This window comes from Oryctolagus cuniculus, chromosome 21 (genome assembly GCF_051225735.1).
Source record: "Oryctolagus cuniculus isolate XC-2025 breed Fujian yellow rabbit chromosome 21, ASM5122573v1, whole genome shotgun sequence".
NCBI classification, from domain to species: domain Eukaryota; kingdom Metazoa; phylum Chordata; class Mammalia; order Lagomorpha; family Leporidae; genus Oryctolagus; species Oryctolagus cuniculus.
In genome coordinates this window covers 12,516,884-12,539,390 of record NC_142887.1, presented here as the reverse complement: position 1 = coordinate 12,539,390, position 22,507 = coordinate 12,516,884, and the positions used below count along the sequence as shown (strand labels likewise).

General features: G+C 60.8%; 1 protein-coding gene across 1 annotated transcript in view; it reads right to left on the bottom strand.

Moving 5' to 3' along the window:
• Window positions 1–21,435, bottom strand: part of CCDC63 (coiled-coil domain containing 63) — a 29,315-nt gene extending 7,880 nt beyond the window's left edge. Inside the window, exons 1-7 of the mRNA XM_051826828.3 lie at window positions 21,271–21,435; window positions 17,744–17,933; window positions 14,703–14,822; window positions 8,791–8,972; window positions 7,784–7,965; window positions 2,836–3,056; window positions 218–292 (exon numbers count right to left, since the gene is read on the bottom strand). Coding sequence (XP_051682788.2) covers window positions 218–292; window positions 2,836–3,056; window positions 7,784–7,965; window positions 8,791–8,972; window positions 14,703–14,822; window positions 17,744–17,933; window positions 21,271–21,329 — 1,029 coding nt within the window. The 5' untranslated portion in view covers window positions 21,330–21,435. The remainder of the gene's footprint in view (window positions 1–217; window positions 293–2,835; window positions 3,057–7,783; window positions 7,966–8,790; window positions 8,973–14,702; window positions 14,823–17,743; window positions 17,934–21,270) is intronic.
• Window positions 21,436–22,507: the final 1,072 nt, after the last annotated feature.

The following is a 22,507-nucleotide window of genomic DNA, read 5'->3' as shown; positions in this document are numbered from 1 at the left end:
GGATAACTCGCATCCTACTGCGGCCGCCGATCCGGGGTCCGTGTCACGAGTGTGAGCACAGTTCAGGGAGACCCAAGCCCAGCACTCACCCGGCGCCCAGTGGGGGCCAAGGGCTCTGCCGCTGAGACAGGACGGAGGAGCAGAGGGCGAGGCAGACCCCTGTGGGGGGGGGGGGCCCAGAGGCGCAGGGGCCCCCACGGCGGGACAGACGGCTCACCTCGAGCTCCCTCAGCACGGACCTGCTGTCCTCGTGGGAAGACTTCTGCTGCGAGCGCAAGGAGATGATGTCGTCCTGCGGAGGAGGCGAGGCCGTGAGGAAACCGGGCGGGGAGGGGCCCGGGCGCCGCAGCGCCCCGCCGGGGAGAGCGGCGGGACCCTCCTCGCCAGCGCGGGCCCGCCCTGAGGGGCGTGGCAGACCGCGGTCCGCCCTTTCTGGGGGCGTGGCAGATCAGGATCCGCCCCTCAGGGGCGGGGCAGTACGGAACCCGCCCCCTCAGAGGGACAGGGCGGAGTGGCCAGCGGCGCCGTCACGTGACTCCGTGCCCCTGCACCCAGACCTCCGCCTCTCCCCGCAGTGCCCTCGACGGGCCCAGTGCCCCCGGCCTCGCGCTGCTCCCCTTCCCACCCACTCCCGCCTCGCCCATTACAAGGCTTGCGGCTTGTGGGCGGGGCCTCCGCGGGGGCGGAGCCTTGTGCCACCTTGTTCCTGCCACGCCACCAGTGTCGGTGGACCCGGCACACAGTAGGTGCTTAGTAAGTGCCTGCTGGATGAGCACACAAAGATGAGAACCCGCGGCTGCGCAGAGCCCACGTGAGCGCCCCTGGGCCAGAATGAAAGTCACCGCCAGACACCAGAGGAACAGGAAGAAGCGGGGATGGGGGCGGGAGGAGGAAAAGGGGGAGGAGGAGGGGGAGGGGAGGAGGAGGAGGGGAGGGGGAGGGGGGAAGAGAAGGGGAGGAGGAGGAAGATGTGGGGGGGGCGAGAGTCGGGGAGACCGCTTCAGGGACCCTCACGCTGCTCTGTGTCCCTTCTGGAAAGGAATCTTCCAGAACACAGGCTCGCGCCAGGGCGTTCCATGCATCCCAGGGCCCAGGGGACGCCAGGAATTGGGTCCTTCACAGAGAAGACCTGATCTTCCCGTTCACCTTGGGCCTGTGCTCTAGGAGGGGATGGGGAGGGGGGGAGGGGATGGGGAAGAGGGGAGGGGGGAGGAGGAGGGGAGGAGGAGGAGGAGGAACTCCGCTTCCCGCAGGGATGGGGGCAGGCGCTGTCTGCTCCGCTCCAAGACAATCCAGAGATGCCGAGCCTCGCGCACACCTGCCTGATGGCTGAATGTTAGCAATCAACAAACCCAAAGGCGGAAGGAGCCACGCAAAAGGAGGAAGGTCTGCCTGCGGCCTCTGATCCTCCAGGTGCAGCCGAGGTCAGGTGTTGGAATCCCAGCTGCTCTTAGTGGAAAACGAGGTGGGTGCACCTGCTGGGCTGAGTGCTAACCCGGGGAGAGGTTGCACCTGTTGGGCCGGAGCGCTAACCTGGGAGAGGCGTACCCGAAGGCCGGGAGGGAGATCAGGCCCCGGGCACTACCCTTACGTCCAGCCCCACGGGCTCCACGCGCCCGCCCTGCCAGCCAGGCCCTGCACTGCTCTCTCCCAGGGCGTCTCTACAGATGGGCAATGGTGGAGACGCACCGCAGGCCTAGAGCACAGGCCCGAGGTGAACGGGAAGATCAGGTCTTCTCTGTGAAGGACCCAATTCCTGGCGTCCCCTGGGCCCTGGGATGCACAGAACACACTGGCGCGAGCCTGTGTTCTGGAAGATTCCTTTCCAGAAGGGACACAGAGCAGCGTGAGGGTCCCTGAAGCGGTCTCCCCGACTCTCGCCCCCCTACACCCACAACCGGGCCTTTCCCGTCAGCCGGAGACCCAGCCATCAGCCCTCCCCTCCCGCCCCTCTGCCCAGGGCCGGCCAGGGCTGCCCGCGGTCCCCACACCTGCTCCTACAGACGCTTAGTTCCAGCCAATGGGAAGCCCCTTAGCTCCAGCTTCCAGCCGGGGCTCAACCAATGGAAGGCAGCCGCTGGAGTCGCTAAGAATGGGGCTTGGGAGCCTGCTCTTGCCTGGGCTGCACGGCTGGGTGACAGCAGCCAACCGCAGCCGCCTCAGCAGCCTCTCGCCCTGTGCCCCAGCCTGGAGCTGGCCTGGCTGCCTCTCCTCCTCCCTTCTTCATTAACTTAGACCCCCGTAAATAGTCCCTCGTTAAAACGCCACGCGATCCCCTTGGTGCCGCCCATTTGTTCGCTCAGCCCTCACTGGCGGGACCACCTCCACGTCTCCACATTCACCCCCAGCTCTCGGTATCTCCTAGTATCCGCAATGAATCGTTTTCCTCTAACTGACCAGCGTGGGCTTCTCACTGTCTGCTACCTGTCTACTATTATTCCATCTCACCCCAGGTAATGTCGTCTGTGAAATCACAAATTTGCTCTCCGAGCTGTGCTGTTCCCAACCTGCGTTAAAATCACTCCATGACTCCTGAATTAAAACGTCTGCTTGTTCCAGCGGTCATCTCTTTGCACGTGGCCATGGCCAGGCTGCAGTGACCGTGGCCCAGAGGAGGACAACTCCCCGCGACAGGAACAGAGCACAGTGGATCACAGAACGCGCCGCGGAGTGGCAATGGCACCACCGGGGGGTGGGCTGTAGCTCCCGGCAGACGCACGCTGATCCGAGGAGAGGGAAGGCGGCCGTGTTTGCCAGACACGCTGCTTCTCACAGCACATCCCAAGGAGCCTGCTCGGGGAAGGCTGCTGTGGGAACAGGTGCACCCGGGCCCACCTGGATCCTCTGCGTCTTCTTGTGCATCATCTCCATGTCGTTGTTGAGCTCCGTGACGTACGTGAACCGAGCAAAGTTTTTCTCCTCCTTGGCCAGGAACTCCTCGATGAGCTGGTTCATGGTCCCGTGCTCAGCCAGCTTCAGCAGGCGGAGGTAGGCCACCTCGTAGCTCTCGAAGCTCTCGCCCTTCTTCTTCTTCACGTGCTTCTTTGCCTTGAGCGCTAGAAGAGGAACAACTAGCGACAGTGAGTGCGAGGAGGAAGCCGCCGTGGGCCGGGCCAGGCAGGCGGTCCACGCTCAGTGCTGTGATTACCGGAGAGAGACTAGCTCTGTCCAGATGAGGCAGGAACTTCTCTCACTACTCACCCTACACGCACCTAGCGATGCACCTACCTCGTGCCACACTCGGTGCTCACTCTGCTCCCACGAACCCCCGCCCCACAGGGTGTGCAGTGCAGGAGTCAGCACCAGGATGGGAAAAAGATGTCCCAGTAAACAGAAGTCCACGGACACGCCCTCTGGCCGGGGTCAGTTCAGGGGCTGAGATGGCCTTGGTGCTTTAGAAGTGGCGAGGGAAGGCCTCTCCCTAGCAGTGACCTTGGAGCAGGATGAAGGTCAAGCAAGTGCCAAGGCAGAAGTGGGACAGGGTCTTCAGAGGCCTCAGAGCAAATCTGAGGAATGAGAACCAAGATAATCCTCCCACTGCAGCCGGGGACCTGCACCTGCCCCTGACTGCTGTAACCCCACTGCAGCTGGGGGACCTGCACCTGCCCCTGACTCCTGGCCCCCACTGCAGCCGGGGACCTGCACCTGCCCCTGACTCCTGGGCCCACTGCAGCCGGGGGACCTGCACCTGCCCCTGACTCCTGGGCCCACTGCATCTGGGGGACCTGCACCTGCCCCTGACTCCTGGGCCCCACTGCAGCCAGGGGACCTGCACCTGCCCCTGACTCCTGGGCCCCACTGCAGCCGGGGGACCTGCACCTGCCCCTGACTCCTGGGCCCACTGCAACCGGGGACCTGCACCTGCCCCTGACTCCTGGGCCCACTGCAGCCGGGGACCTGCACCTGCCCCTGACTCCTGGACCCCACTGCAGCCGGGGATCTGCACCTGCCCCTGACTCCTGGCCCCACTGCAGCCGGGGGACCTGCACCTGCCCCTGACTCCTGTAACCCCACTGCATCTGGGGGACCTGCACCTGCCCCTGACTCCTGGGCCCACTGCAGCCGGGGATCTGCACCTGCCCCTGACTCCTGGGCCCACTGCAGCCGGGGATCTGCACCTGCCCCTGACTCCTGGCCCCAGTACAGCCGGGGACCTGCACCTGCTCCTGACCCCTGGGCCCCACTGCAGCCGGGGACCTGCACCTGCCCCTGACCCCTGGGCCCCACTGCATCTGGGGGACCTGCACCTGCCCCTGACTCCTGGGCCCACTGCAGCCGGGGGACCTGCACCAGCCCCTGACTCCTGGGCCCACTGCAGCCGGGGGACCTGCACCTGCCCCTGACTCCCCTGGGCCCACTGCAGCCGGGGTACCTGCACCTGCCCCTGACTCCTGGCCCCACTGCAGCCGGGGGACCTGCACCTGCCCCTGACTCCCCTGGGCCCACTGCAGCCGGGGACCTGCACCTGCCCCTGACTCCTGGGCCCACTGCAGCCGGGGGACCTGCACCTGCCCCTGACTCCTGGGCCCACTGCATCTGGGGGACCTGACCTGCCCCTGACTCCTGGGCCCCACTGCAGCCGGGGGACCTGCACCTGCCCCTGACTCCTGGCCCACTGCAGCCAGGGGACCTGCACCTGCCCCTGACTCCTGGGCCCACTGCAGCCGGGGGACCTGCACCTGCCATGACTCCTGGGCCCACTGAAGCCAGGGACCTGCACCTGCCCCTGACCCTCCTGTGCCCCCACTGCAGCTGGGGGACCTGCACCTGCCCCTGACTCTCCTGGGCCCCACTGCAGCCAGGGGACCTGCACCTGCCCCTGACTCCTGGCCCCACTGCAACCGGGGGACCTGCACCTGCCCCTGACTCCTGGGCCCACTGCAGCCGGGGGAACTGCACCTGCCCCTGACTCCTGGACCCCACTGCAGCTGGGGGACCTGCACCTGCTCCTGACTCCTGGACCCCACTGCAGCCGGGGGACCTGCACCTGCCCCTGACTCCTGGGCCCACTGCAGCCGGGGACCTGTACCTGCCCCTGACTCCTGGGCCCACTGCATCTGGGGGACCTGACCTGCCCCTGACTCTCCTGGGCCCCACTGCAGCCAGGGGACCTGCACCTGCCCCTGACTCCTGGCCCCACTGCAACCGGGGGACCTGCACCTGCCCCTGACTCCTGGGCCCACTGCAGCCGGGGGAACTGCACCTGCCCCTGACTCCTGGACCCCACTGCAGCTGGGGGACCTGCACCTGCTCCTGACTCCTGGACCCCACTGCAGCCGGGGGACCTGCACCTGCCCCTGACTCCTGGGCCCACTGCAGCCGGGGACCTGTACCTGCCCCTGACTCCTGGGCCCACTGCAGCCGGGGACCTGTACCTGCCCCTGACTCCTGGGCCCACTGCATCTGGGGGACCTGACCTGCCCCTGACTCCTGGGCCCCACTGCAGCCGGGGGACCTGCACCTGCCCCTGACTCCAGGCCCACTGCAGCCGGGGGACCTGCACCTGCCCCTGACTCCTGGCCCCACTGCAGCCGGGGGACCTGCACCTGCCCCTGACTCCTGGCCCACTGCAGCCGGGGACCTGTACCTGCCCCTGACTCCTGGGCCCACTGCATCTGGGGGACCTGACCTGCCCCTGACTCCTGTACCCCACTGCAGCCGGGGACCTGTACCTGCCCCTGACTCCTGGGCCCACTGCAGCCGGGGACCTGTACCTGCCCCTGACTCCTGGGCCCACTGCATCTGGGGGACCTGACCTGCCCCTGACTCCTGTACCCCACTGCAGCCGGGGACCTGTACCTGCCCCTGACTCCTGGGCCCACTGCAGCTGGGGGACCTGCACCTGCCCCTGACTCCTGGGCCCACTGCAGCCGGGGGACCTGTACCTGCCCCTGACTCCTGGGCCCACTGCAGCCGGGGGACCTGCACCTGCTCCTGACTCCTGGGCCCACTGCAGCCGGGGGACCTGCACCTGCCCCTGACTCCTGGCCCCACTGCAGCCGGGGGACCTGCACCTGCCCCTGACTCCTGGCCCACTGCAGCCGGGGGACCTGTACCTGCCCCTGACTCCCCTGGGCCCACTGCAGCCGGGGACCTGCACCTGCCCCTGACTCCTGGGCCCACTGCATCTGGGGGACCTGACCTGCCCCTGACTCCTGTACCCCACTGCAGCCGGGGACCTGTACCTGCCCCTGACTCCTGGGCCCACTGCAGCCGGGGACCTGTACCTGCCCCTGACTCCTGGGCCCACTGCAGCCGGGGACCTGTACCTGCCCCTGACTCCTGGGCCCACTGCATCTGGGGGACCTGACCTGCCCCTGACTCCTGGGCCCACTGCAGCCGGGGGACCTGCACCTGCCCCTGACTCCTGGGCCCACTGCAGCTGGGGGACCTGCACCTGCCCCTGACTCCTGGGCCCACTGCAGCCGGGGGACCTGCACCTGCCCCTGACTCCTGGGCCCACTGCAGCCGGGGGACCTGTACCTGCCCCTGACTCCTGGGCCCACTGCAGCCGGGGGACCTGCACCTGCTCCTGACTCCTGGGCCCACTGCAGCCGGGGGACCTGCACCTGCCCCTGACTCCTGGCCCCACTGCAGCCGGGGGACCTGCACCTGCCCCTGACTCCTGGCCCACTGCAGCCGGGGGACCTGCACCTGCCCCTGACTCCCCTGGGCCCACTGCATCCGGGGACCTGCACCTGCCCCTGACTCCTGGCCCCACTGCAGCCGGGGACCTGCACCTGCCCCTGACTCCTGGGCCCACTGCAGCCGGGGGAACTGCACCTGCCCCTGACTCCTGGGCCCCCACTGCAGCCGGGGACCTGCACCTGCCCCTGACTCCTGGCCCACTGCAGCCGGGGACCTGCACCTGCCCTGACTCCTGGCCCCACTGCAGCCGGGGACCTGCACCTGCCCCTGACTCCCCTGGGCCCACTGCAGCCGGGGACCTGCACCTGCCCCTGACTCCCCTGGGCCCTGGTCTCACTGCTCTGATTTGGCCTCTAGGCAGCCACCAGAACAAGTTCTCTAGATCTTTCCAGGAACAGCTGGCTCCGTGAGCCCCCTCCTGAGCCTCCAGATCTAGAACCTTCTACTCAACCCCTCATCACCACCAGACTCCGCCACGATGTCGCCAGATGCCATAGGGCCCCCCTCCACCTGATCTGGCCCCCTCCCCCCACCCCCCACGAAGCAGCAGAGCTGTGGGGCCTGATCTGCCCCTCCCCCACCCCCGCCAGCACAGACTCCCAGACTCGCCTCCCTTGGGCAGACCCCAGGACCTCTGCACTTGCGGCCCCATCTGCCCAGGTTGCCCTTCTCCCAGCTCCACGTGGTCAGCTCCCTCACGTCCTTCAAGTCATCGTGACCCAAACATCACGGCCTCCTCCGACAGGCCCACCCTGACCCCCCCGCCCTCTCCCACCAGTTCCCCGTTTTCTTCTCCTCGGCACAGGACTGACTCCTGCCTTGGCTTCTCTGTCCTCGCCCCGAGAGGTCAACTCCACAAGGACAGGCCCCCTGGGTCCCCCAAGGCCATCTCAGTCACCCCTCAGCACCCGCGGGGCGCAGGTCTCCCCGAATGCTTGAGTCCCTGTCGCGATGTTTGCTGTGTAGACAGGCGCTGTGCCCTGCGGCTGAGCGTACACACAAGAAATCCCGCGCCTGTGCAGTACAGGTGCGATACCTCATGACGACTTCCCAGGCACGCGTGGAGCCTGTGACGTGGCGGTCCTGCGGGGTGGCACGAGGGGAGGAAGGACGGGGGCGGGCGCGGGTGGAGTACCTTCTTCCTTCTTGGCCTGCTCTTCAAAGTCAACGCGGTCGTTCAGCTTGATGAGCAGGAAGGACTTGAGCTGGGTCTCGTGGGCGTAGAGCCGCTCGAGCTCCCGGATCTCCAGGTTGTACTGTGAGATGTCCTTCTGCTGCCGGTCCTTCATGACAGCCATCCGAGCCATGGCTTCCAGCCTGGGCCAGGGCGGGGGGCGGAGCCTGAGCCTCCCGAGGCTCCTCTGCCCCTCCCCTCGCCCCCCCGCCCCCCGCAAGTTCCGAGGGACTTCCTGCCTGGCCAGTGACCACAACTCGGCTCATCGTGAGAGCCTCTGGAAGCGGAGTATCAATCCCTCTGCCCCGAGCAACAGGAGTGGCAGGCTCGGAACTAGCCCAGGAAGAGAGTTCTCTGCCATCGCTGTCAGCACCACTGCGTGAAGGCCGTCTCCAGCATCACCACCTCACCACTACGTAGCCATTACTCTGTGCTGGCACGCGTTACCTACATGGATTTTCCAATGCCCCCACCATCACCACCACCACCACTGCCTAAAGAGCACCTGCGCCAGTGTAGTAACGAGGGAGCCAGGGTTCACACTCCCACCTGCCTGCTCCTGACACCTGTGATCTACACAGGCCAACTGCAAGCCTTTGCCACCGGAAGTGTGAGTCAGCCCCCCCTCCCCGCCCCACCCCCACCTGAGGAAGGGCCCTGACACCAGTGGCAGAGGTGCCCAAAGGAGGCGGGCAGCATAGGGGCCTCGACCTCGGGGGCCGCCACGCCCACCACTCCCCTGGACCTCAGGTAAGTACTTTAACACCTCCCGAGTTCTGGTGTGTGAAATGGGGCTGACACCTCCGGGGGCAGCTGTGGGACTAAGATAACGCCCAGAGCAGCCGGCGTCAGGCTTGGCCCGCGTCAGGCTTGGTGCTCAGAATTGCTACTACGCAGATGAAGGCTCCGACGCACAAGCACTGGGCGGGTGGAGGCGCTCGGCCCGGGGAAGCTGGGCGCCCGCCCACCTCTGCTCGTAGGCCTGCGCCGACTGCTCAATGGCCAGGTTCATCGTCTTCTTCTGCATCAGCAGGCGCCGGTGCAGCTGCTGGTAGGCGTTGTCGTAGGCGGCCTTCTCGAACCGCAGGGCCTCGATCTCCTTCCGGAGCTCGGCGTTGCTGGTCAGCATCTTGTCGAAGTGAACGGTGACCTGTTGGAAGGGCTGAGCTTCAAGACCGGGCCTGCTCCTGGGCCAAAGGATGACTCCAGAAGGCAGCTGGAGGGCTGGAAGCGTTTCCCCTCGTCTCCCACCCCAGGGCACGGAGCAGCAGTCAGACCGCTGGTTCAGTGGCCCTTGGTGGATCCTCACTCCTGGAATTCAACTTCTACCTTCGATCTAACTTCCGGGTTTAAGCAATGGCAGGGGAGCAGGAACAAGCCGGACGACACCAGAAGAAACCACAATCAGCCGGGCCGAGAAGGGAGAACTTTCCCAGGACAACTCACTTGTGCTCCGGGGGCAGCCAGCCTGGGTTTTCTAGAATGTGCCGCCCCTACCACTGCCCACTGGCCACCCGCAACAATGTGTCCCCAAGCCAGCTGAGACGCAGAGATTGTCTTTTTTTTTTTTCTTTGACAGGCAGAGTGGACAGAGAGAGAGAGACAGAGAGAAAGGTCTTCCTTTGCCGTTGGTTCACCCTCCAATGGCCGCCGCAGCCAGCGCGCTGCGGCCAGCGCACCGCGCTGATCCGATGGCAGGAGCCAGGAGCCAGGTACTTCTCCTGGTCTCCCATGGGGTGCAGGGCCCAAGCAGAGAGCTGGCCTGGAAGAGGGGCAACCGGGACAGAATCCGGCGCCCCGACCGGGACTAGAACCTGGTGTGCCGGCGCCGCTAGGCGGAGGATTAGCCTAGTGAGCCGCGGCACCGACCGAGATCGTCTTCTTTGGGGAGGAAATTGCCCCGACCAAGAGCCACTCCTCAGGGCCGGGCGGTGGTGTAGCAGGTTGGGCCGCCATCTGCAGCACCAGCATCCCATGGGATGGAAGATCTCTCTCTGTAACTCAGCCTTTCAAGCAAATCACCTTTTTTTAATAATTAAAAAACCCGCTCCTCTAGGTCAAAGAAATTCAAGAGCCCTAACAATCACATGAACTTCGGTTGGATCCACCTTTTTTTTTTTTTTTTTTTTTGACAGGCAGAGTTAGTGAGAGAGAGAGAGAGACAGAGAGAAAGGTCTTCCTTCCATTGGTTCACCCCCCAAATTGCCGCTACGGCCAGAACTGTGCCGATCTGAAGCCAGGAGCCAGGTGCTTCCTCCTGGCCTCCCATGCAGGTGCAGGGTCCAAGCACTTGGGCCATCCTCCACTGCCTTCCCGGGCCACAGCAGAGAGCTGGCCTGGAAGAGGGGTAACCGGGACAGAATTCGGCACCCCATCCAGGACTAGAACCCCGGGGTGCCAGCACCGCAGGCGAAGGATTAGCCTTGTGAGCCGCGGCCCTGGCCTTGCTTGGATCCACCTTTAAAATACATTTTGAGGGGCCGTTGCTATGGCACAGCTGGTCAAGCCTCCACCTAAGCAGCCGGCACCCCACGTGGATGCCAGGCTCTCGGCTTCAGTCTGGCCCAGCTCCGGCCGTGCAGTCACTGGGAGAGTGAACCCGCGGATGGAAGATCTGTCTCTCCCTCTCTCTCTGTTACTGGGCTTTTCACATAAAATAAATAAATATTTTAAAAAAGACATTGTGAGGCCAACTGGAGAAATTCCACTGTGGACCAGGTACTGGGTAACATTAATGAAGCACTAATTTCGTTACATGTGGCTCTAGTCTTGCGATTTTGAAAGACACCGTTCAGTTGCAAGAGCTGCAGACTACAGGGGTGGAATGCCATCACGCCTGTTATCACCCAATACCTCAGGGGAGACAGGAGTGAGGCAAACAACAACGACGCGGACAGTGATCAAGTCCACGTGAGCAGTGCGTGGTGTTCACTGCGTTCTTCCCCCTGCTTTTCTGTGTGCCCTTAATAAGCCTGGGCCCATTTTTTTCTTTTTTTAAGATTATGTTGCTAGAAACGTAGATTGGTAGATTGAGGCAGCCATTGTGGAAAACCGTGTGGAGGTTTCGAAAGAAATTAAACTAGAACCACCTCCGACCCAGCCCCTCTTCTTCAGGGCACGTTCCCAGAGGAAGTGAAGTCCCCACCTCGTCAGTGCACCTGTGCTCCCTGGCGGGCGCCTCACTACCACCCAGCTCGCAACAGCCAAGATGTGGGAACGAGCTAGTGTCCTCACAGGGGGCTAGGTAAGAGATCTCCCTCCCTCCCTCCCTCCCTCTCTCTCACACACACACACACACTCACACACACATACACATGTGGGGAGCAACTGGGAGCAACTCGGACTAGACTAAGTTACTGGAATTAAGACTTATTCTATGCATCTGCTCTCCCACAATATGGCGCTGGGAGAGGAGGAAACAGCTTCTACACAGCTGCCTCCAGTTCAACCAATAAACTGTAGGACCTGCTCCTGATTGGAGGAGAGCAGCGTACTCGGCATGTGGGTAGCAGAGTTGGGATTGGTAGAAGAGGACTATAAAGGAGGAGAGAGACAACATGCACCAGGAACATCTAAGAGGAACATCTATCTGAAGGAACACCTGTGCAGCCCCCAAGAGAGCCGGCCGGCGGTGTGCCGCTCCCCCGCAGAAGTGGGGAAAGTGGCTAGGGGGAACCGCCCCTGCACGGAGGTGGAAGGGACGGTAGCCAACCCGGGAAGAACCAGCAGCAAACCCGGGGAGGGCCGAGCAGATGAAAGAACAGCGCAGGGTCCTGTGTCGTTCCTCCATGAAGACGGGGAGCGACATAATGGTGCCGTGACTCGGATATGAAGCCTAGGCAGGGTTTAGTGTCGTTCCTCCATGAAGAGGGGGAGCGACATAATGGTGCCGTGACTCGGATAGGAAACCTAGGAGGGAAGAAGCAGGAAGAAGTGGGAAAATACCGGAGAGAGAGACTAGAAGAGCCTAGGGAAAAGCCGGACGGAAGAAGTGCCGGAAGAAGTTAGGATTGAAAGCGAAAGTGAAAGCTGGAGGAAACATAGACTCGGATGCGGACTATGGCGGGGAAGCTAGGAGATTGAAAACGAAAGTGAAACCTGGAAGAAACTTAGACTCGGATACGGACTGTGGGGAGAAGCCAGGAGAAATGAGAGGGGAATATTGTTGTTGGAAGAAAAGTTAGGGAAACATACCGGGTAGAGAAAAATATGTTAGGGAGAATGAAGCCGTGGGGGCAGGCCGAGGCGGAGACGTAAGCTATGTTGGGATTCGTCGAGTCAGCCCGGGGAACAAGGGGCGAAAATCTGGAACCAGAGGCGGAGACGTGGGCCAGGTTGGAATCCGTCAGATTAGCCCGGGGAGCAAAAGACGGGAAGCCAAACCGAAAGGCGCAGACGTGAGCTAGGTTGAATTCGCCAGGTTAGCCCGGGGAACTTAGACTGAATACCGGTGGTGGAAACGTAAGCCAGGCTGTGTGATTCGCGGAAGCTGCCGTGCACAGAGAGAGCGCGCGGGGCACGAACGGGGAGAGCGCACGAGGCGCAAGTAGAGAGAACGCGGGGCTGGCGCTAAGGCCGTGGTGTGGGCGCAAAGGGCGTGGAGACCGCGGAGAGCGCGCGAAGCCGGGAAGCGGCTCAGAGCTGGGAGGCCGCTGCGGGGCGAGGCGCCGAGAAGCAGCCTCTGGACGGGTGCCGGGAAGCCGCAGGGTTAAGAGAAACAGAAGTTTAGAAGTAAAATGAGAGAAATAGGAATGCTGGCAGATATAAGTAAAATAGGAGAAATAGGAATGCCCGGAGATAGAGAAATAGAGAAAAATAAGGCCTCCCCACACCATGGCAATGAGAGAGCTTGGATTCGGTCTGCCTGATTAGTAAGACGATAAGCACCTGTGGGTGGCTGCAGGTCACCGAAGACAGGCACGTTATCAACACTAATAAGTCTCTCCACAAAATGGCAATGAGAAGGCTTGGATTCGGTTTGCCTGATTGGTAGGGCTTGTAAGCACCTGCAGGAAGTTCTAGCAGAGCAGAGCATGCGCTGCAGGGCACTGAACACAGGCACGCATCAGCACCTAAAAACCTCCTCACAACATGGCGAAGAGAGGACCTGGATTCGGTTTGCCTGATTGATAGGACTTGTAAGCACCTGTGGGCAACTCTAGCAAGCAGAGCAGAGTGTGTGCCGCGGGGCACCGAAGACAGGCGCGTATCAACGCCAAAAATAAAAAGAAAGGGGGATCTGTGGGGAGCAACTGGGAGCAACTCGGACTAGACTAAGTTACTGGAATTAAGACTTATTCTATGCATCTGCTCTCCCACAATATGGCGCTGGGAGAGGAGGAAACAGCTTCTACACAGCTGCCTCCAGTTCAACCAATAAACTGTAGGACCTGCTCCTGATTGGAGGAGAGCAGCGTACTCGGCATGTGGGTAGCAGAGTTGGGATTGGTAGAAGAGGACTATAAAGGAGGAGAGAGACAACATGCACCAGGAACATCTAAGAGGAACATCTATCTGAAGGAACACCTGAGCAGCCCCTGAGAGAGCCGGCCGGTGGTGTGCCGCTCCCCTGGGGAAGTGGGGAAAGTGGCAGGGGGCCCGCCCCTCCACGGAGGTGGAGGGACGGTAGCCAACCCGGGAAGAACCAGCAGCAAACCCGGGGAGGGCCGAGCAGACGAAAGAACAGCGCACATGCATATTATTCAGCCTTTAACAAGGGGATCCTGGAAAACAGTGGGTTAAGCTGCAGCCTGCAGCACCAGCATCCCATATGAGCACAGCTCGAATCCTGGCTGCTCCACTTCCGATCCAGCTCCCTGCTAATGGGCCTGGGAAAGCAGTGGCAGACGGCCCGAGCGCTTGGGCCTCTGCGCCCACGTGGGAGACCTGGAAGGAGCTCCCGGCTCCTGGCGTTAGTTTGGCCTGCCCTGGCCACTGCAGCCATTTGGGGAGTGAGCCAGCGGACTGAAGCGCTCTCGCTCTCTCGCTCTCTCTTAACTGTGCCTTACAATTAGTACATTTAAAAAATTATTTTAAAAAAAGGGAGGAGATCCTAAGGCAGCTGTCTGGCACGGTGGTTAAGATGCCTGCACCACATATCAGTACCTGGGTTCTAGTCCCAGCTCAGCTTCCGGCCCCAGCTTCCTGTTAATGCACAGCCTAGTAGGTAGCAGGTGATGGCTCAAGGGCCTGGGTCACCCACACGGGAAACCCGCATTGAGTTCCTGTCCTCTGTCTTCCGCCTGGCCCAGCCCCAGCTGTGGTGAGCCTCTGGGGAGTGAACCAGCAGATGGGAATCTCTCTCGGTCTCTTTGCATCTGTGTCTCAAATACATTAAGTTTTTGCACCACGCATGCCTTTGTCAGTTCATTCATTCCATGAGCAGAGGTTTGCTAAGCACCTCCTGCGCCTCACGCCACGCCAGGCGTCGACGCTCTGATTCTTAACCAAAGGGACCTTCAGGCTCACTGTGCTGACGCCCGGCCGGAGCCCCTGACTCGGCGATTTGGGAGGAGACCAGGCATCCTGAGGCCCAGCTGCACAGGGCATGCTACAGGCATCGCCGCGCAGAGGAAGGTGCACTCGAGTCTGCCTGGTGCAGGGAATGTGTGCGCTAACGAGCAGATTTCGAGGCCAGGAACTACAAGAGTCGGCATCCCGGGTGGGGCAGGGGTTGGGGGGAGAGGGTGGGAGGTGACAGGGGCAGGCTAAGGTGGATGGTACGGAGGGGCTAGAGCAGGGCGGACGGGAGCTTCTCAAGGCTGCCCGGCCTGAGCGTCCCCCACTGCGTCACCTGCAATGGGCGGGCGCTGCGAACGGCTCAGCGGACCCGAGCCGCAGGGCCGAGCCGTGGGCGGGGCGGGGGAGGACGCGTACGCACGAGGTTCAGACGGGTCTCCAGGATCTGGATCTGCTTCTGCAGCTTCCGGGGGTTGTGGACCTCCTGCATCTTCACGAAGACCTGTTTCTGGCTGATGATCTTTTTTTCCATCTGCACAATCTGAGGAAAGAGAGAGGCAGCCCAGCTGTGTCGCCATCTCTCTGTGGCTCAGGGACCCACGTGCGCCGGAGCACAAACCTCTGCTCCCCGCACCTGCGTCGTGAGGCCATTTAGAGTTGCTGCTCCCATCTGTGCGTTTCACCGTCATTCCCCCGTGGGCGTCACTTCCCCACCCCTAAAGCCATGGTTTCTGGAAGCAATGACCTCATCCGTGCCCCATGGAAGTAGCTCCTGGACTCATGGCACTGAGTGGGCCGGTCGCAAGCTGCCACAGCCGCTGTCACGTGCAAGATGGCACCAGACGCCCGAGACTGGTCCCGCTGTGACTTCCATCCCTCGCGACTTCCCAGTGTCCTCTGCACTCACACTCTCTGCCCCTGACCGACCCCCCTCTTCGGTGTAAACACAGTGCTTTGCCCTCGGCTCCTGAGACGCTGACCCAGCCGGGAGCGCTGTCACCACGGACCTCTAGAGAGGACTCTTCCGATTCGCACAGGCAGCATCCCCAGAGCAAACCCTCCCCGACTCATGGAATCAAACAACTTGTGTTAACGGGGGCGGGGGAAGCGCCTCCAGCCTGCGACATCACCTGCTCTAGGGGAGAGGGCCCCCACGGGAGCTCACCCCCACGGGCGGCTCCAGCACCAGCCCTTCCTCTCCTGATGGCATCCAGAGCCCGTTCCCGGTGGCACCTTCCTACCAGACGCTGCTTTTGCCATGCTTGGAGCCATCAGGCCCGTGCCGCACAGGACGCATTAACCGTGGCTGTGGGTGCCTGGGCAACGCGTCTGCCAATCCACCTGCTAACTATGAGGCCCCGCCTCCAGCAGCCCCCTGCAAGCGCGGGGGCGATGCTCATAGGGGGCAGGGGGCAGGGGGATTTCGAGATCTGCCCGCCCTGGGGTGAAACTGGACAAAGAGGAGTTGCACTGGGCAGTGCGTGTCCAGGCCTTGCGAGGGTCCCACGCGGGGCTGCCTTTTCCCAATGCTCCGAGAAGCCACATCCAATTCATCACCTCCTCTCTCACTGCTCATGCACGCCCATCCCTGCTGACTAAGCACCTGCTCTGTGCTGGACAATGGGGGCCAAGCGGGAATCAGCCCACGGCAGTCCCGGCCATGTGCAGTTCATGTGTTAGGACAGGAAAAGGGTGAGCCTCGGGGAGATGCAGGGGTAGTGGGGCCAGCCCAGGAGGGGCAGCCAGCCGGGAAAGATGATGGGCATGGCCCCCTCTGAGCCGAGTCAGTGGGAAGGGCACAGCACCCCAGGCAGAGGAAACAGCATGTGCAAAGGCTGGGACGCGAGGGACAGCGTCCAGGACACACAGGAGGCCGGTGTGGGTGGAACACAGGGAAAGCGGGGTGGAGAGAAGTGGGGAGATGTGGGGAGCAAACCGGACTGGACTAAGTTACTGGAATTAAGACTTATTCTATGCATCTGCTCTCCCACAATATGGCGCTGGGAGAGAAGTAAACAGCTTCTACACAGCTGCCTCCAGTTCAACTAATAAACTGTAGGACTTGCTCCTGATTGGAGGAGAGCAGCGTACTCGGCGTGTGGGCAGCCGAGTTAGGATTGGCGGAGGAGGACTATAAAGGAGGAGAGAGACGGCATGCACGAGGAACATCTAAGGGGAACATCTAGCTGAAGGAACACCTGTGCAGCCCCCGAGAAGAGCCGGCCGGCGGTGTGCCGCTCCCCTGCGGAAGTGGGGAATGTGGCCAGGGGGAACTGCCCTTCCACGGAGGTGGAAGGGATAGTAGCCAACCCGGGAAGAACCAGCAGAAAACCCGGGGAGGGCCGAGCAGACGAAAGAACAGCGCAGGGTCCTGTGTTGCTCCTCCACGAAGAGGGGGAGCGACAGGGAGAGCCAGGAGGGGGCGCTGGAGCAGGGCCAGGGAGCCTGCCAGACGTTGGGCTTTTCCTGAAAGAACAACAGGAAAGATGGGAAGAGACTTCAGATTCCCTCAGTAAAGATTCATGGCAGACCTACTGTGTGCCAGGACTGGGACACGCAGGAGGCCACAGCACGGGCCCTGCCCTCGTGGATGGAGGCGTTAAATGACCCTGTATCGAGGCCACATTACGGCCGGAAGGAGAGCCGTGCAGGAAGTCTGAGAAAGGGTAAGGGGCTATGCTGGGACCCAGGCCCCACCCTGCTCGCCGCCCCAGGAGGCCCTGCACTGGGATCGGGGGTTAGGAGAGACAGGAGCTGGGGCGTGTGCTGCCTGCTCCCCAACTTCCACACGGCAGTCCCACACCCTCTGCGGCTACCCCACTCGAGCTCGCCCCTTCACAACGTCCTTCCAAGGTAACCTACAGGGCAGGCTCCTCGCTCCTGGCCAGGGACCTGTGACCCGCTGGGTCCTGCAGGACAGGCCGGGGATGGTGGTGGAGGAGCCCGCGCAAAGGCGCTGGGGTGAGCCAGAGTGGGAGGCAGGGGCCGCACCACACAGAGCCCTCGAGTGGCCGCCAGGGATGGGGTCACTAGGCCGTGCAGCAAATGTCTCTGGCTCTTTGCCTTCCAGGCTCACGGGAGCACTGGGTTTTCTGGATGCCTCTGTGGATAGGCAGGGTCACATGACTGCTTGGAGCCCAGGCGCCGTGAGCAGGAGTGACGCGGGTCATTTCCAGGCTGGGTGCCTCTCTCTCTCCCTACCACTCGGCATGAGAAGATCTAGGGTCTCCCGACCCCACCACCAGGAGAGCTTTGCCCCAGGAACGAGGCTGCGCCTCCTGTCCCAACCAGGCATAGGATGTGGGGCTGCTCCCGAGACGGGGGCAGTGAGGGAGACAGAAACCACAGGAGTGCCCTGAGGCCCCCAGGGGAGTCCTAGGGGTGCGGGGGTGCAGGGCCAGCCTGCGGCGTCAGGTCCTCGCAGCCCCTGCCCTGGCTAATGCCGCAGGAGAGGGACCGCACCTTCTCATCCAGCTCGGCCAAGAGAACCCTCATGGACTTGATCAAAGCCTCGTACTCCTCCTTGGTTTGCAGCAGGAACCGCAGCTCCATGTAGTTTTTCTCGTTCATTTGCAAGTTCTTGGAGGACTTCAAGAGACTCAGGAGCAGCGTGATCTCATCCTGCTCGGCTTTCAGGGCCTGGATTTCCTTGCTGCGGGGAGAGCGGCCATGCTTAACCCTGAACCTCCAGGCGCACCTCGGCCAAACGCACCACACACACACACACACACATACATACACACATATACATACACACATATACATTCACACACACACATATACATACACACACATATACATTCACACATACACATACACACATATACATATACACACATACACACATATACACACACACATACATATATACATATACACATACATACACACATATACATTCACACATACATATATACATATACATACACACATATACATTCACACATACACGTATATACATTCACACATACACACATATACATACACACATACACACACATACATACACACATACGTACACACACATACACACACATACACACATACATACACACATACACATTCACACACACATACATACACACATATACATTGACACACATACACATTCACACACACACATACACACATATACATTCACACACACATGTACATTCATACATACACACATACATATATACACACATATACATTCACACACATACACACATACATACACACATATATATTCACACATACACACATACATACACACATATACATTCACACATACACGTATATACATTCACACATACACACATATACATACACACATACACACACATACATACACACATACGTACACACACACACATACATACACACATATACATTCACACATACTCACATATACATACACATATACACACACATACATACACACATATACATTCACACATACACATATACATACACACATACACATACATACATACACACATATACGTACACACACACATACACACATACACATTCACACACACATACACACATATACATTCACACATATACACGCATATACATACACACATACACACATATACATTCACACATACACACATACATACACACATATACATTCACACATACACACATACATACACACATACACACATATACATTCACACACTTACACACATACATACACACACATACACACATACATACACACATACACACATATACATTCACACACTTACACACATACATACACACACATACACACACATACATACACACACATACACACACACACACACACACCCTGAGAGGAGCCCGGCAGAGGGACTTCCTGCCCTGAGCCCAAGGCCTCTGGGACCCAGGTCACGGCCATCGCCGCTGCTCCGCCTTCTCAAAGGGGTGTTCTCCCCTGGGAGCGACCTGCAGCCGTGCCTGTCCAACCCCATCACCCAGGCCTCTCCCCTGCGGCTCCCAGCACCTGCTGGCTGCGGTCCACCTTCCTGGCCTTCACAGCCCGTTACCTCGGGGAATGAGGGGCAAACGCATCGGCAGGAGACACGCAGGACCTCCCACCACACCGGGCTCTCACTGTGGGCGCAGAGGTTTGAGAGACTGGCGGGCGGGAGCCTCGTCCTCTCCTTCCTCTGTCTCCTCTGGAGAAGAGGCAGGCGCGGGCTGTGGCATAGCAGGTAAGGCCGCTGCCTGCAGCGCCAGCATCCCACAGGGGCGCCAGTTCGAGTCCCAGCTGCTCCACTTCCAATCCAGCTCTCTACTAAGGCCTGGGAAAGCAGTAGAAGATGGCCCAAGTGTTTGGGCCCCTGCACCCGTGAGGGAGACCCGGAAGAAGCTCCTGGATCCTGGCTTCAGATCAGCACAGCTCCAGCCGTTGCGGCCAGTTGGGAAGTGAACCAGTGGAGGAAGACCTCTCTGTCTCTCTCTGCCTCTCCTTCTCTCTCTCTGTAACTCTAAGTTTCAAATAAATAAAAAATCTTAAAAAAAAAAAAAAGGATACTTGGAAAATTGCAGCACCACCAGACAACAGGAAGCAGCAGCACAGAAGTCCAGTTTCCGCACCGTCCGGGTGCCCAAACCCAGGGGCCTCCATGTTCTCCCGAAGCCTGGAGAAGTGCGGAGTCAGACTCCGACCCGGGGCCCGCGGCATTGGAATCTGTGAGCGCGCCCCACATGCACGCCAGAGCGATGGAAGCACCACTCCGGAACCTGACAGAATGTTCCAGGGCAGGGACTGGCAGTCCATCTCGACCAAGAGCCGAAAAGCAAAGATTTTAGGCTTTCCCAGCCATGCAGGCTTTGGCAATGACTCGATCCTGCAGTTGCAACATGAAACCAGTGTGGCCGTGTCAATAAAGTTTTATTTACAAACACAACCAGATGTGGCCCGTGCTCTACAGCATTGCCATCCAGGAGGACGCTGAACCAGGCGGCGATGCCCTCCAAGCAGCGTCCAGCTGTTGCTTTATTACACTTCGCTCTGGGTAGGCCTTTTCTTGTTCTAGCAAAATCCCTACAGAACGACGCACTTTCCACCAGATGGCAGCAAAGGACTACTTTCAAGGGTCACACGGAGGCCCCCGAGGGACTGGCTCCAGCCTGAGAAGACCCCGCAGAGTCGGAAAACCTTTACCCCAGAACTCCGAACTCCAGGCTTCATCCAACAGTCAGGGCTTCTTCTGAGAGTGGCTAGAACTACATCCCCTTAGTGGGAATCCAAGAAGAGTTGCTTAGCGTTTGTCCACTCAGTCCCAGAGAATACCTTTCTGTTGCCCAAAGGAATGATGCCCCGCCCCCCAGCATTTCTGGGGCAGCCCGATTGCAATCTCAATATCTCGCTATTTCACAGGCCCCATTAGGACACACAGATAGGCTTCTCTGCAGCCCCGGGGACTCCTGCCTACTCTGGAAACTAGCCACGCCCACTTTGTGTCCTATGGCCCTGCCCAGGCCCAGCTCATTGGACCAGGAGTAGACACCTGACTCACACTGAGCCAGATTCTTCCTCTGCTGGGACTTTGGGAGGAGGAGTGACTCAAGACCTGTGTGTGGTCCCTGGGCGGATCCTAGAGTAAGGGGCTGCTATTCCCCTCCAGCCGGAAGCAGAAATGGTGCCTTTTTAAAAAAAAATTTGAGACACAGAATGAGCGTTCATCCAATGGTCCACTCCCCTAAATGTCCACCACAGCCAGGGCTGGACCACACTGAAGCCAGGAGCCAGGAATTCCACCTGAGTCTCCCACGTGGGTGGCAGGGGCCCATCGCCGGCTGCCTCCTAGGGTGCACGTGAGCAGGAAGCTGGATTGGAAGCAGAGCCGGGACTCGAACCAGGCACTCAGATATGGGATGTGGGTGTCCCAGCGGGCAGCTTAACCCTCGGGCCAAACGCCAGCCCCTGCTCCCTGAGACACTCTGGATCCTGGTGCTCCCCTCCCTAGGGAGACGCCCCGGGGGCCCCAGGAGAGAGGCGCACTCACACCTGCCCGGCGATCATCTTCTGGTTGCGGAAGTTGGAGGACTTGCGGCTTTCCACCATCTTCCTGAACTGCTGCCTCAGCTTGCGGAGCTCGGCCTCGGCCAGCTGCTCCCGGGCCTTCTCCGAGGCGTCCTGAGGAGTCCCCAGGCCCTTCCTCCAGTGCTTCTTCACCTGCGCGGGACGGGCTGTGAGCGGTGCCGCCGCAGGGATGCGGGCAGGACCGGGGCAGCTCGGGGCTCCCCGGGGCGGGGCTCGGGCAGGCCCACCACCCCAGGCTGGCGTCAGCTGCCTCTCTGTTACATGGAACACCTGCCCTGGGTTGCCAGGGTGCAGGCATGGCTGCCTCATTGTTGCATGCAGAAGAAGTGCTTGGCTGTGCAGAGTTCCGGGTTCAAGTCCTCCCTCTGCCACTTTGTGTGACCTTGGGTGAGTCTGTCAACATCTCTGAGCCTCAGGCCTCCCACCTATAAAATGGGCGTGCGTGGCTGTGTTGTGAGGGTTAGAGGGGCTGAGGTGTGAAGTGGACATCCAGCGCCTGCCTGTGGAGAGGGCCCTGTCCCGGGGAGCCCCTGGGACCTACCACAGGCATCTCGCAGGAGCCGTGTTCCCCCTACTCAGACACCGGGGCACAAAGCCAGCGACCGCACCTCTCTCTCTCCGCTACGTCCTGAGCAAAAGGAAGAGAGTGGGTGACCCACACTGCCGTAGACGCAGGATAGGGTGCTGCCCCTCCCCCCGGCCTCTTGCTCCACCCACAGCTTGGCACTTGAGGACAGCCCAGCAGATGGCTGCCCGGGTGTGAGCAGAGTAACCCCCCCACCATGTTTGCCTGGAAACTGTTTCTCGCCATTTATTATTAGGAGCCGGGCAGATGGTCTGGTCTCAGTTACCCTTCCGCTCCCTGCACCCCCAAAGAACCAGGGACAAATGGCTGGGGGAGGGGTGTGCATCCTCAGCTGAGCTGCGGGGGTGGTGGAGCCCAGCACTCGGATCTCGGTGGAACTGGCGCCTCAGCTGACTCACCGTGCACAGAGGGGACCACGCCAGGGCCGACAGACGCGTGGCACTCCCACCTCCCACGACGTCCCCGGGCCAGGTTCCTGAAGTAGAAACCCTGGCTTTGCCACCCGTGGCAGCTGAAGCACTGGTTGTGCCAGCCTGTCAACCACCAGATCTCAGGGCAAATTCCTCCCCAGCGGCTCATTACCCTTGGACAAGTCCCTCCCATCCTCTGAGCC